At 40.7% G+C, this 15,962-nt stretch overlaps 1 protein-coding gene across 1 annotated transcript in view; it reads right to left on the bottom strand.

Annotated features, from left to right (window-relative positions):
- LOC143316108 (contactin-associated protein-like 4) overlaps positions 1 to 15,962 on the bottom strand; it is a 116,738-nt gene that overhangs the window by 42,254 nt on the left and 58,522 nt on the right. Inside the window, exons 10-14 of the mRNA XM_076723819.1 lie at positions 14,563 to 14,734; positions 8,543 to 8,649; positions 3,021 to 3,140; positions 2,594 to 2,794; positions 1,108 to 1,270 (exon numbers count right to left, since the gene is read on the bottom strand). Of these exons, the coding sequence (XP_076579934.1) occupies positions 1,108 to 1,270; positions 2,594 to 2,794; positions 3,021 to 3,140; positions 8,543 to 8,649; positions 14,563 to 14,734 (763 nt within the window). The remainder of the gene's footprint in view (positions 1 to 1,107; positions 1,271 to 2,593; positions 2,795 to 3,020; positions 3,141 to 8,542; positions 8,650 to 14,562; positions 14,735 to 15,962) is intronic.

The raw sequence follows: 15,962 nt of genomic DNA on the forward strand, positions 1-15,962 counted from the left end.
ACAGCTTGGATAAAAGGGATTTAAACACAGGAATGGATAAAACATGGGGAGAGATGTTTAAATATCTTGGGATCTGTCCCGGTTGTCTCATGGCTCGTCTCTGTCCAGTACGGCAGGATGTGATGGTAAACACTCCAATCGTATCAGCAGCTTAATTACAGCAATACGACAGATTTCACTGAATCATTTCCCTGAAGAGACTCAGAAGCAACAGGTGAGTTTTCAAAATCCATTTTCACACTTTAGTGTTTTATCTCTGGCCATTAGACATCAAAATGTTTCTTTTCAAAGCTGGTCCAACCAAATCGTTATTTTTATAGACACGAAAGCTGAGTCACCGTGTAGCACAAAACTCAAAGTACAGCAGAAGTTGATGGAAACATCATTAGTTCCGCAGGTATTTGCTCATAAGCTGGGACTCCCTTGAAAAAGTGTGTGCCAAGCCATCCAATGGATTGAAATGTTTGACCTGCTGGTGGCACTACAGGAAAAGTCAGCAGATCACTAAAGTGATTAAAATGCATCATCTGGATACAATGAACGTCACCAAATTTGATGGAAAATCATATATTAAATGTCAACCCACTGGTGGCACTAGAGAAAAAGTCAGAGTATCACCGACCTCAGTAGGATTCATCCTCAGGGAGCCTCCAAGAAATTATCAACAGCAAATGTGTCTTGAGGGAACATAATGCCAAAATATTGTTAATTAATATATCTGGCTAGTTGCAAAAAGTTGCTTCTGAACACATGTTTACTGGCAGTGTATTTCAATTGTTTCCCATCAAAATGGGCAATCTTGCAATGCACTATGTACTCATAGTACATAGTACAGTATAGACTCCAGCATGGTTCTCAGCAGCAATGAGGATCTTTCTCTAACTTTAACCAAAGTGCTGTTGTTGCCTGTTGTTACCTGAACACAGTCGGGACCTGAACCCTGACCACCTCCCTGTGACTCCAGTTTTTTTTTTTTTTTTTTTTTTTTTGGTGATAGTGTATTCATTATATTTCTGGAGAACTTCCTAATTCGTCACGACGGTTTGTTATGTGTGTTTTATACTGGATTTGAACTAAACTACTCAGGGACATCTTAAAGAACAGTACCATTGGTCGTAGTCAGCGTCACAGTTGCAGTAGTGATTTGAATCCATACAGGTGTCCTGCAGACCGCAGGCACACTGCCGGCTGTCCGGCAGAGCCCCGCCCCAGTACGTCTGGACCTGACCTGGATCTGGACCACCCACCCACCAGCTGAATGGAGCACCCTCTGAAACACAAATACGCACCGTTTACCACTAATCCTTTTTTATACTGCAAAAAAGAAGAAGAATTTCACATGAATCAACAAGGAGATGAGACAATAAATCCCACAGCAACCAACAGTTGAATAGCAAATGTTTCAAACAGAGACCTGTCACTCATCTGTGTTTTCATCACACATTTTACTGATGTATCAGCACTTGCATATCAAATGGCACACAGGTGGATCCTCCTGTCCCTTTCCTTCCTCCCTTCTAATTGTCTTCTTCTATCTGCGTGTCTAACAACAACCATCTCTTCAGGATTTCAACACAATCCGACACTCCTCGATAGCCGCTCCTCACTGAACTCTTACAGCCTTGCTGCTCAGCTTTGACTGTAGATCACTGCTGTTCCCCCTGCTCAAATTGGACAGATAATGGCTACTCTATCAAGACACGTGTCCCGCACAAGCATTCTGATAAGCAGGCTTTATAGTGTGCACAGTGGTGCTTCGCAGCTCAAGTCTTTTATTTTTCCCTTTATTGTGTATGAGTAAAGGTAAGAAAATGGCAAAAAGATGAGCAGAAATGTGGCAAAAATACTTTGAACCTGTCCATTGTAAACACAATTTCTTCTGTATTTAAGTCCATTTTAAAGACAGAAAACAAGAACCCCGAAACTGAAGCAGATGATGCTTCAATTGAGGAATGAAGTCATGGTGCAGATAAACTGTTAGTTGCTGCAGTGGAGTGGGGAGGAGAAAATGCACACAGAAATGTAATTGATGTTTTAATTAGTTACTAACTTGACTAAATCAGCAATTCATATGACTCCTCTCTTGTTCCCGATATAGATCCCTCAGATGCAGAAAACTCTTCCATCTCAAACACACACAAGCACGCTCAGTGCTCTACAGTAACAATGACACTTACTAACTGTGTTTTCCCTTTGAACTGGGAAGTTCAACTGGGAAAACTGGCCCCTCAGGTTTCTGACTCAGAAAGTTGGAAGAGCCTCATCAACCCAGATCTCAAAATCCAAGATGGCTGCTCCACACAACCGCAAGTAAAAGCATAGTAAGATGCTGTTTAGTAGCACTTCTGCCTTATTTGTGTCTCATTAAATCCATTGTACAAACAGTATTGTCCATTTTCTATCTGTGGACATGTTGCCATGGGGTTTGTTGTGCAAAATACAGCATAATGCATCATTATCTTTGTTTTCCTGGAGATGCTCATCTTGGTTTTCTGACTTGTATTAGAATGTGAACAATACGGGTGTGACGTCATTCCCAGCTCCGACTTCGGAGGTAAATGGAACCATGAACCATTAGACACTTAAGTCTTACCTGGTGTGTTGAGGAGGCGGGACTTCCTGCAGTGATAAGACAGCTCCTGCTCACAGTGCTCTGATTGGCTGATGATGGCTGCTAACTGCTCCTCTAGGGAAGCGTAGTCAAAGTGGGCTAAATATTGGTTTCTCTCTGAGGACAAATGCACTGTGGTCAATTCTGTGTTATTGTGCTGGATCACTATCCACGCCCTGTCCTCTGTTGGACAGACAAAAAGACGAGGCAGAGAAAGAGGGAATAAATTATGACGCCAAGATGGTCTCTTCCAATCATTCTATCTGAAAAATCAATTGTATGAAACTTGCATGAAATTAAAGGTGAACAGATTTTGTGAGTTCACTTGTCTGATGTACTGGAAGCTGTGTGTGTGTGTGTGTGTGTGTGTGTAAGTGAATGTGTGTAGATGTGTATCTTCATGTGTTACCTGTCATGTTACAGTAGATGAGCTGGGGTTTGATTGGTCCACTGCCGTCCACGTCTATGTAATAATGTCCTGATGTGTTCCCTTTGTGTTTGTACGCCTCACATGACTGTTCGTATGTCGCTGTGAAAGGCAATGTGATAAAAGGATATCAACAATAATACTTTATCCAACACTATCCAACAGTGTGTCAAACACATATAAGAGGGCAGCACTGATAGATGGGAGGGAGGGTAGATTAACAATCAGAACTGTTTTTCTGTGTTACAAAACACAAGAACCAGTTCAGCATTTGAAATTAAACAAAAAACAAGGATTTGTGAAGAATCATTGATCTCATCAGTTCTGAAAAGCAAAGTTTGGGATTATTACACCTTGCATCCAAATCACTGTCTTCATTTCAGCCAGACGACACATCTATCAAAGAAATTGATCATTTATTGCCAATGAGTGTGCAGAGGCTCTGCACCAGCCCTCTAACACATGATGGCACGACATCTGATAGATGTAAACATACATGAACACAGAGGTTAGGGAGGAATTTGCTCCCCGCCAACATCAGATGCATAAAAACTAGATTTTCCTCCAAAAAGTCACATCAGCCTAAACAGAAACTGATGAATCTCACTCAGATGTAACTTATTGCTGTTTTGGTTGCCTTTAAGTTTCTTTTTGTTGCTAATTATTTGTCTCAATTTTGTTTTTTGTTTTCATTGTTGGCTACTATTGCCTATTTTTTCTGACTTATTTCATGATCTTTATATTTGGCCTGTTATATCCTTTCTTGTTTTATTGGTCTTGTGTGATTTTGATTTTCTTGTTATTGTTTTAGTGTGGACCCAGGGAGATGAGCGACCACCTGAGGGAACTAATGGGGATCCAAATAAAGAATAAAAGATAATAGACCAATGATAATAAATCTGGAGCTTCAATTGCATAAGGAAGGGTTTGGGTGGTGGAGGGAACAATCAGTGTGGAAGTCAGTTAATCTGCAGTGTAACAGTGAAAGCTGAGACTTTAGAAAACACATTTATGATGTGACTGGATGTTGTTAATCATCTGGTACTGAGACAGATGATGCATCAATAAGTCGATGATATTGTGACAGCTGACACAAACCAGGGAACATGAGAGCAACGTCAGTGCTCGGCCTGAACACACACGATGCTTACATTAATACAGCAGTAATACCGCCACAGTTTATTGAGCAATCCATCTGATACGACCGGAAATTACTCAGTTGAAATTATCATGGCAATCCTGGTGAATCAGTAAAGCAAGTTTACATTCAGTGAGCATTCATCACAAGATAGACAATATTCATATTTGTCTGAACCATACAGTATCCCCAAAATAATAATATGCCCTGTACTTGATTGTAAATGTCTCCTAATCACAACTAGGTTTTGATATGAACTGAAATTGATGATTGCAATCTGAATCAGACCCATTCATGTCAAAACTAGTGTGCAAGAGGAAAGCACATCCCTCACCCTGTTAGCATTGGTGCTGTATTTTAAAGAAATGTAGGGGAAAAAAGCAGTGAATGAGATTAACAATTTAAAAAAAGGCACCAATCAATTAAAAACTGTTATGTAACAATAAAAATGGTAAATATGGAACTAAAATAGTTGAAAACAAATTACATAAAGCTACCCGGTTACATAATGTTTGCTCTGTAGAACACACACGCAAGCACACACACACACACACACACACACACACACACACACACACACACACACACATCACAGTGTGTCTACAGACATTACATTGACTTAGATTCATGTCCTAGAGACTTACCCTAACCACTGCTTGCCTAACCCTAACCCTTACCCTAACCTTAACCCAAGAATGAGCAATACATGAGCATACACACATACAGACTAACACACACTCCTTACAATGTAGTTCAGGAAAAGAAGCCACACGAGTCAGTCTATGAAAAGTGGAAGAAAGTTTCCCTCACACTGAACACACACCATTCTTTTTCTTTTTCTCATATCAGTCGAACACTTTAACCTAGACAGTCCCTTGATACAGCTCGAGAAAGGTTTTGACCCAAATAGAACAATCAAACACAGAGGTGAGGGGTGTGTGTGTGTGTGTGTGTGTGTGTGTGTGTGTGTGTGTGTGTTTGGGGGGGTGAACTGGCCCTGATCCAGCCCAGAGCTGATCACACCACCAGAGCGTAGAAAGATTCAATCAATGCTTGGCAGTATAATCAAAGCCAGAATCTCCTTAATTTCTAATTTGACTCACCTAAAACACTGTAGGCAGTCTCTAAGTTGAAATCCATTTATGTAGAAAGAACAGTCTGCCTCAGGACTCACTCTCTTTTTCTGACATGCTTTCTGCCTTCATTTCTTGTGCTGTGTACCTTCCTCTTGCTCCTATCCTCACGCTCTCTTTATATTTCTCTCTGTATGACTTCTTCCAGTCCTCGTTTCTTTTTTTGGTTTCATCTCTCCACCCTACTCTCCTTTCCATTTCTATTGTCTTTCTGATAATGCGGGGTGGGGTGGGGTGGGGTGGGGGGGGCTTTTGTTCTAGTTCAAATGTTCTGACTCATATAGCAATATTTAGAACTGATTAGAACAAAACTGTTTCATATGTTACATTATGTTTGCTGTCAGGACTAAATATAACAGCCTACATTCTTAAAAAGTATTTGATATTTTATCAATCACATTCAGTAATTACCTTCATGGTTCTTTCTCCCAAATTATACATTATATTTAACAACTATTGGACGGATTGCCATGAAATTTTCTACAGATATTTGTGGTCTTCAGAGGATGAATCCTACTGACTTTCCATCCATCCATCTGTCTCCTTCTGCTGATCCAGGGTCAGGTTGTGGTGGCAGTAGGCTAAGTGAGGTATTCTAAATGTCCCTCTCTCCTGCATTGTTTTCCAGCTCCTCCTGAAAGATCCTAAGGCCTTTCCAGGACAGATGGCATATATAATCACTCCAGCAAGTTCTGGTTCTACCCCGGGGTCTCCTCTGGGTTGAATGTGCCCAGAAAGCCTTCAAAGCAAGGCACCCAGCAGGCATCCTGATCTGATGCCTGAACCACCTCAGTTGACTCTTTTTGACGCAAAGGAGCAGCAGCTCTACTCAAGCTCCCTGTGGATGTCTCAGCTCCTCATCCTTTCTTGAAGGCTGAGCCCAATTACCGAAGTGAGAAAACTGATTTCTGCCCTTCATATTCGCAGTGTCATTCTTTCAGTCACTTACGACAGCTCATGACCATAGGTGAGTGATGGAACGTAGATCAACTGGTAAATCAAAAGCTTCGCCTTCTCCACAGCAGTCTGACACAATGCCCACATCACTGCTTACACTGCACCAATCTGCCTGTCCATCTCAGACTCTATTTTACTATCACTCGTGAACATGTTCTCCTGAGAGAACTGCCACCTTAAGGTGCCCACCACTTACAGGGACAGGCATTGAGGTTGGATGCTTTGCAAGCCAGGACATAGTCAAAGGCCGGGACCCAGGGGTGCTGAGTCCTGGCATCACAGACTGGTCCTAGGGACATGAACTGTCACCTGATGACATTGGTGATCCCATACCTTTGTGTTTTGTGCTAATTAGTAAATGCTAGCATGCTAATATGCTTAAGTACTATGGTGAACAGTCATTAGAAGTATTATAATATTACAAACAGCAGCATATCTGCATTGTAATTGTGAGCATATTAGCATGCTGACTTCAGTTTTTTGCTGAGTGCACCCTCAAAGAGCTGCTACAGCAAACTCTTAAACTGGAATTATGCTTCACTGAAGACACCCGTCTGCAAACCACCTGGTGCCTTTCTTTAAATCAGTTGTTCTGTAGAATAAATAGTTTTTTTCTGAGAATTGAGAAAAATGAGAGATCACGTCCATGTTTTTCAAACAGTATAGTGTTTAGACTCCCAAATATCAGAAATCACTTCATTCTACATTTGCTTTACTGTAAAGAGCAGATATTGTTCTCATTGTTGAAATGGTTCATTGTCTGTGACAATGTGATACAGTTGGACTGATGGGTGTTTGATTTCAGGCTGAACCTTTACCTCATTATGCCCAATGAGGCTTGAGTGAAAAGCAGCTTGTCACATAATTTTACAAAGTGGGATAGAGTTGGACTCATACATCATAAAAATATGCACACATTTAAAATGAACAAATAAAATAAGAAGACCAGTGATAGCGGGCCATCTGCATGTGTCAGACAGCCAAAAATAAGACTCTTTAAGACTTTAAATTAAATGGAAGTCTAACTTACTCAGCATAATAAAGTACCACCAATCTGTTAAGTCTATTCCCGATTGAACACGGCTAATTAAAGTTCTGAAACAATGGAGTAGAAAAAAACAAAAAAAAACAAAAGGAAATTAAGTGTTAAGGGATATGGGGTCGCACTGTTATGAAAGCAGATGCAATGAGAACATGTCTAGAATACTGCATTAATCCTATTCTCTGTTAATCGAAGGCCTCATTCACATTTTCTTTAATGCTTCTCCAACATTTCATATCCAGCTGAATATCAAATGTTGCACTGAGTAACAATTTAGAGAAAGGTGATGACTCTGGTTCTCTGTATATTATTGTGTTTTGCTGTTTCAGCTATTTAAGACAAAGAAAAAACTTGAAACCTGTCATTTTGATCACCAAAACAGTAATTTCATTGAAGTTAAATATGTCCTCAGCTGTACTGTATTTGAAGAAAAGCATAGCAGTAGCTCATGAAATGAATGTGTCACGACTGTCAGCTCGTACTGTATGCTAACAGTCAGTCAGATTTCTCCAGTTTATTCATAACTCTACTGTCTCGTCAGAGATGCAAGCTCTTTGTATGAATTCTCCATCATTTTTCAATTATGTGTTGGGTTTAAAGTTACAGCTTAGTTTTCAAATTTAATGTACTTTCTACCAGTTTTGAATTTTTCTACACATAATTAAATAAAGCTCAAAATAAAGGAGAGCATGGTGGATTTAAAGCCACTAGGTGTAGAGCTTGAAATTCTTTATGCAGTTCCTTATCTATTAACTTCTAGCATATACTGCAACATAACTCTCCACATAGGAAGAATCAAGAAGACATCGCTGCTATTTACATTTGAGTGTTTGAGAAGCAATTCATTAAATGGTGTTACAGTGACTCTGTAGATGGAAACACGACTTAAAATGAATGGAAGACTTTATGTCTGCTAAATACGTAATACTGTTAACTGCTAACACATTCAACAACTCACAGTTGATAAAACTCTGTCAATGTCAGTACTGTATTTACGGCGTGTTCCACATCCACAAATGTGCACATCCACAAAAAAAGAGGAAAAGAAATCAATTCATGCAGCTTTAATTAAAAAGGACTTCAATTTGACAAGACCCTGTCCTTAAAGCTGACAGAAAGGCCATTAAAAATTACTGACCACATTTCAACACTTTAATCACGTCTATTTTCATCATCATATTTCAGACTTATAGCATTTTAAAGACCTGCAGATGCCCATTTGCTGGTTGCTTACAGCTGTGGCAGGTGGCTCCTCTGTAGCCGCTGTTGGAGCAGTTACAGTGGAAGGTGCTCCATGACTGCGTGCATCTGCCTCCATGTTCACAGTGACTGGGAGAGCACCTGCAAGACAGACAGAGACACAGAAACAGGGAGGGAGAGAGAGAGAGAGAGAGAGAGAGAGAGAGAGAGAGAGAGAGAGAGAGAGAGAGTGTCTGTCAAAAGTTATAGTTTCTCTTAAAAAATTTTTCAAGGATGTTGATATGAAAAGGAACAACAGGCCTCCAGCACACCTGACTGTTCTGGTGAGCAGGTGTGTAGGAGGGACTTGAATGAGAGCAGGCTGAAAACAACAAACAAAGTTTCAATCTTTTCAAAGGAAATTTCCCAAATCTTTCTTTTCATGTCAAGTGGGGCACAGGTGTAGAAGTAGCTGGTTTGAAACATATCTTTGTTAGTCCTGTTAACTAACAGTACATAAGCCAGAGACAAACCTTTTGAACTCCCACCAAGACCATCTCTCAAAGAACAAAGTCACATTTTATAATTTATTTTCATGTTTTTGGGCCACACGACAAACACCATCTTTTTCAAGTTATGGAAGCATCTTTCTTTCCTTAATTTCCCATCTGCTCAGATACACAAAGGACACATTTTTCTTAACAGTTTCCAATCTCCACACTTCCAAGCTCTTTTGTCAGTTACACAGACACAACGTAAAAGCAGAATAAATAACATCCTGTCCTTTAGTAATTTATATATTTTTTTCTTTTGTTCAGGCACCATCTTGGCAGCTGCTGTACTGTTTATCAACATGTCCTATACAATGATGCTTCGTTGTTTCTGTCTCAAGTTTTGAGTTTCCTCATCTGTGACTCTGACTGATCATGCTAACTGGCTAGTTCGTCCTTTGAATAGTGGAGAAACCTCTTAATCCGTTCTGTTCTGTTACAAGCAATCCATCCAGCTAGCGCAGTGGATGATGCTCATAGAGATTCACATAGGATGAAAATGTATTTGTAGTGTTTGAAGTGGTGCCATTGGAGGTGAGGGAAGGTCATTTGCTGTTGGCAACCTATAAAATTAGGAAGTTAGTGACAAAGCTGTTTAATAAATTGTATATTTAGCTGGGACCAATTGCAATGAAATTGACTGTAGTTGAGTACTAATAAGCTAATTTGTATTTGCAGCTACGTCGGTAAAATGTACAGCATCAACAGTGATTCTGATATAAACGGTAACACCCAATAAGGAGAATGTTTTTTCAATGCATAGGCTTGCACATGAATGTACAGTTCCAGCAGAGATGGAGTGCAAAGTGAATAAAATAATATAATTGGGTGAGTCAGAAACACTGGTCCATGCTGCATAGGCTACTCTCAGGTTTACTGCCAAATACACATACAATGAATTTGCCTTGGTGGTTGGTGCATAGCAATAAGGTAATCGAAAAGAAAAGGAAAAAAACAAGTACTGCAGTACTCAAGAATCATGAATTTAAAATAGAAATATTTACAAATGAAAAGCTCTGTTTGAAATGAAGTGAAATTGAATTATATATTTGTTGCCTCTCAGGAGTGAAAACTAGTTCAACAACAACATTCTCCTCAAAAACGAGATTGCCAACACACACAATCACAAACACACACATATATATGTTTGTGCTTCTACACGTATGGGTACCTTGACACCGTGCATTTCCTTGCCTTAAGCCTAACATTCACCATCATAACAACATTTCTATCCCCAACCATTACCCCATCCTTCAGCAAAATGTCCTCGCTCTCAAGGTCTAAAACTCACAATAGCCCTCACAAAGGTATAAATACAAGAGAGCATACACACACTGACACAAAATCTTCCTCCAGCAAAGCTAGGTCTCCAAAAGGATGAAAGAAAGGAGGTGCCGTCAGAGGATTTAGGACTTAGGAAGCCTGGGTGGTGCAGGACGGAAGGAGAGAGCAGCGGTGATGGTGTGAAGAAGAGGTGAGACAGCGGGCAGAGCGTGATGGAGGCAAGGGTGGCTGAAGAGAGCCACAGTGAGGACAGTGAATGCGAGGAAATGATGTCAGGGTCTGGAGCTGGAGACAGACCGAAAGAGAAACTGTGTTAAAACTTGGGTTAAATAATGATAGGGGTTGAGATCATGGCAGTCAATCAATGGATGATCAGTTTTCTTACCATAAAAGTGACTTTAACAAAGAAGAAGTGTGATCATTAGAAGGCAATACAAGGGAAACTTGGTTCATGTTATAACCAATCATTATATTTCTTCCACTCCCTGTCCAATACCCATATAATATCCTGTCCTGTCCCAGTCAGTGACTTCTTTTCTCCTGTTCCAGTATCAGTCCAGAATACTAACAGGATTTCATAAGTTGATTGTTACAATGGTTCATTTCAAAGCTAAGTCTGAACACATAGCTAATGGCTTTTTAAAGAAATAGTTTGAGGTTTTGAAAAATACATTTATCTGCTTTCTGACTTTCTCTCATGACCCTGCAGTAAAGTGAAGCTACACTCAGCAGCCGGTTAGCTTAGCTCAGTGAGGACAGGACACAATGGAAAAGATTCTGTCCATACAAAAATTGAAAAAGTGAAAACATCAGGTGGGGTGTTAAACTAACTGCTGTAGCTTCATGTTCATCATACAGACATGAAAATGGTCTCTTCTCATCTAACTCTCTGCAAGAATGCAAATACAAATAGATCTGAAAGTAACAAATTGTTCATTCATAGATTATTCTGGATGCACAGTCCTACTGGTCCACCCTGATTAAAACTGGAAAAAAAAAAAAAAAAAAAAAAAAACATATAAAACATGGTTATTTAAATATCTTCAACATTCATTTTCATTTGAGGATGACTACTTATCAACATTGTGATGAAACTATTACACCCAATTTCATCTGGAAATTAATTGGAGACCAAGCACATAAAAAAAACACAATTTAGCATCAAGCTAGTTCTTCTCCCACGCAGCCTCCAGAATGAATGCCTGGACAAAATACTTTATCTTCATTGTAAGAGCAGACAAGAAGAGTAGCTAGATAAATGCCTGTGCATGCACCCATTTTTTCAAGAATCACTTTGTCCCTACTCCCACTGGACTTGGCAAGAGTTGGGAAAATTCAACTTTTCTTGGCAAGAGCCATCTGCAGCCACAGTGGGCAACTTTTTCCAGCAGCGTCGGTGTCATTGTCTCAACATCCTGCGCTCTGTCTGCAGCGTCCTGCCACATGCAGCCTCAAACAGGAGCAGAGAGATTCAGACTCTGGGTCAAACGGTGAACTACACTGTTTTCTGCATCACTAAATCTACAATAAATATGTTCAGGGCTAAAAGTTCTCCTTCATAAATCTCTGGAGGGCTCCCAGCTTGACTTACATGCAACATGACAGCATACTGCACCAAAGCTTAGATCACAGGACAACTGGATTAACTGAGCAAAGAGACTTCTTAGCTTATCTAAAACTTTCTAGTGCAGTGTGACAGTGTCCTATAACATAGCTTGGATCACAGGGCTTGCATCCAATCTCCCCGGTTTCCATTACTGCCTCTGGCTAAACCAACACAGCATAGCGCCTCCCCCCCAATCTGCACAGTGTTACTCGACAGGTAGACTGGGATATCCTACAAAGACTTCAAATAACTGCAGTCTGCTGAACAGCATGGGAGAGAGAGAGAAAGAGGAAAGGTATGTAATTTTATCCTTTCAGTCTGCTCCGCAGCTGGTCACACACACACACACACACACACACACACACACACACACACACACACACACACACAGGAGTGAGTTTGGGAATTACACAGAAGTGTAAAGGGTAAGATGTCTGTGTGAGCAACAGACATGTCATAAAGTCACTGGCTGACAGATACAGAGACAGTCAGACGCACCAAGAAGGGGGGACCTCTTGGTGACCTGTGTTTCTTTTTATTTGTGGATGTGTGTGTGTTTTGATCAGCTGTATTGTTAAGTTGCCAGGAAAGGGACAGAAGCAAAGAGGTCTGAATTGCTGCCTTCTGACAGTTTAATCTATCTCATTTCAAAACATAGACTCATACAGTGAGGAGAGAGGTTGGTCAGAGGGAGTATTAAGTTCAGAGACTGCAGCATTAGAGAGCAAGTGTGTCCGAAAGTTGTTAGCATGCTTCAAGGAAAGCGCTGGTTGGATCGTCAAACAACATCTGAAACCCATCTGAGGTCAAATTCTCCAATAATTTTTGTATTTTCCAAAACTGAACCTTGGACCTCTACAGCTCACTTAGCTAGTAGCAGCTCTTGCAAACCCAGACGCTGGAGTATTCAATACTGAGGGACAGCCAAGAGCAACTGTGTGCACGTTAAGCCTCATTTGGATGGTAGATTGGATGTGGGAAACTGTTTTTTCACGTTCCTTTTTATGTAGTCTCGTGCAGCCTGAGCTAACGTTATCTCCATACTTCATAGTCCAACGCAACCTCAGCTGGTTTCGTCGTTACAGGAAAGGGCCCTCTGCTGTATGCCGCGTCAGAACATCTCTCAGTCTCTCCTAAGTAATGCAGTTAATTGTAGCTGGTGTGTCCAGAGGCCACAAATTGGAGTTTTGGATTAATAAATGGATACTGGTGCTCCCTTTTCAATCCCTGATTTCTGTTGTGCCTCAGGGAGGAATTTCTCAACATGGTCTTTTTCATTTTATCTTATAAACAAGTGACAAACAGAGAGATGGTTTGGATTTGGAAACTTACATAACTGTGTGTGGAGGGAAGAGGGTGGGTTATAAGAACTTTCCCTTGAGTAAAAAGTTTGACAGCACGATGTCAGATGCTGTATTTTGACATCCCTTTAATCATAACATAAGGGGACGCCCATTAAAAGCAATATTTGGTATTCACCTTTCATTCACCTCACCACTTTAAAAGTGAATGCGTATTATATTTCTGTCTACCTGTCTATTTGAGTGCTGAGTGCCCTGTGATGAGAAGTGTGAAAAGAAGAACTGCAAAAATCACACAACACACCCATTACGGAGCACACGTACACACCTCTGTGACATGAATGGGTTTTAAAAGATACAAATATGCCTGCAATTGGAAAAAGTGCTGAAATGAGGGTCGAGACTGCAAGCTGCAGCGCTCTCCAATGTCCTGATCCTGCAGGCAGCCAGCAGCAGAGGAAAAGGAAGCAGTCCAAGGTACCAGCTTCTGTCCACACTGACAGCCACTCACCCAGCCAATCAGTGTCATGTCCTTTATTGATTTCATCTGTCTGGGGGGGGGGGGGGATATACTCTGTCCTAGTTTTGTTCTGGTGGCTATTTAGTATGTCTGCCTTGATTGCTCCCTTGTGTTGTTGTGTCTCCAAACAGCCAAACACCTCAAACCCATTTGTTACTATTGGAAATGCAAATGTTTCGGGAATATACATACTTTCAGTTTTTAAAAAGTAGAACTACAAAGTGTATTTGTTGGAGACTATTTTTAGGTGAGGATCTGGTATGCTAGCAAGTGTTTTCAGCTGCAGGACAATGTATGTGTGATTAACTGAAAATAAACTAGAGAGACCACTTTTATTGTAACTTTGGAACATGAAAGCAAATGATGAAAGTGTGGCTCACTGATAGATTTTCAATCGCTTTTGGCTCAGAGGGATAAGCAGGCTTTGGATACACAGTCAGTGTTTCTTCGTGGATCAATTAATTGTTGCTTTTGTTTGTTTTTCTCATGGGATTTGCAGATAGGAACAAAAATATAGAATGTCACCAGACTTATCCTTTAGATCATTATTCCCATATTTGCCAAGTCTAGTTATTTAGCCTTATTTAGTCAACAATTGGAACGTGTGGGCATCTACAGCCCCCTGCCTCGATCTGTAAGTGGGTTCTCAACTGACTTCAAAGAGGACAGCAACTAATGAAATAAAATTTTCAAGAAGGTAAAAGGAGAAACCATGTCAGAGGAATACAATTTGAATGTTCGCCTGCATGGCTTCACATTCAGACATTGAGGGGTGTGTGTGGGTTAAACAGCAGTGAGGAAAATGACACTGACCTGTCGATGATGCCGCACATATCAATCTGCAAGTGGCTGTAGTTTCCCAGCAGCCTTTGCTGCACCTTGATCAGATCAACAGGTTGGTTATCCAGAGTCAACAGACGCAAACAACCCTGAAACACTTCGAAGGGGTTCCTGCACTGCTGGTTGCTGTCCTGAACTGGACAACCTGAGGGGGGAAACACATGGCACTCGATCAATGGCTGAGCTACAGCTTTGTATTTAATGCTGTTTTCATAGTGGGATCATCAATAAACATGGGATTGAATTCATTTAAACTAATTCTGTTTAAACTGTGTCTCCATAACTTATGTTAATTATGTTTTGATGATTGATGGAAGGACACATGGATACAACGTAGACCCAGCTCACACAACAGGCACGATTAACTGAGACATCGACTTTCATGTTTTATGAATATAAGCCAGTATGTTAAACTAATATATATGTAAGAGAAATGTATCCTACATGTATTAAGAAACCAAGACCGAAAAGAACAGCTACAGCAGAGCACTCAGTACTTTGAAAACAAATATCGTTTCACACTGGGATGTAAGAGGAGTACTGCTGTCATAATAAAAGAGTGAGCACATGTTAAATACAAAATAATAAAAAACTAAGACTGGGGCCATTTAGCTGTAATCTAAATGCTAAAATTAGCAGTGTCTTTTAATGAATATAATGTGCATTATTGTTCAATACGTCCGTATGGTGGAGTGAGCTGAAGCTCTGGCAGGTTGGTGGGCTATTCGTAATAACAGATTTATCAGGTGGTGAAGGTTGACAGCGTCCGTGTATGTCTAACTTCATCGTTTCTGCTTGGAAGATCCGGATGTCAGTTTTAATGTCAGGTTTAAGCTTCACTGTGATATACTGCGGCAGGTTAAAACTCATGTAAATGGGTGTCAGAACTGATGTGATTTATTTTTAAATCCCAGTGTGAAATCCTTCCTGACTGTGAAGAACGCTGAACGTTTTTCCTCTCAGACCACACTCTGTTACGTCTGACCCTGGGGTATCATCTGAACTGCAGTAACCTCGTCTCCCTTGAGTGTGTGACCGTGTTGACACCGGGCATTAACATGTGTCTTGAGTGATCACTGCACTACAAAAGCTGTGTGGTCACATGTGTCTCAGATCACCTCTGTAAGTGGTTTATGTGATTGGATCCCAATGCATCTCAGTGGTCGTCTGCACTTGTATTTAGCGCTGTCCACGTGTGATTGGATTACCCAAGATGCACGTTAATGCCAGGTGTCAACAGGGTCTGTGTGATTGTCTGCAGGTGTGCCAGCTGCACCTCATCACTGTAATCAAGACCTCTGCATCTACTCAGCTCTGCCGTCTCCACCCTGCCACATCGTAGTCTCGTCTACCAGCTGTGTGTTCTGCTCTTT

Source organism: Chaetodon auriga, chromosome 3, assembly GCF_051107435.1.
Source record: "Chaetodon auriga isolate fChaAug3 chromosome 3, fChaAug3.hap1, whole genome shotgun sequence".
NCBI classification, from domain to species: domain Eukaryota; kingdom Metazoa; phylum Chordata; class Actinopteri; order Chaetodontiformes; family Chaetodontidae; genus Chaetodon; species Chaetodon auriga.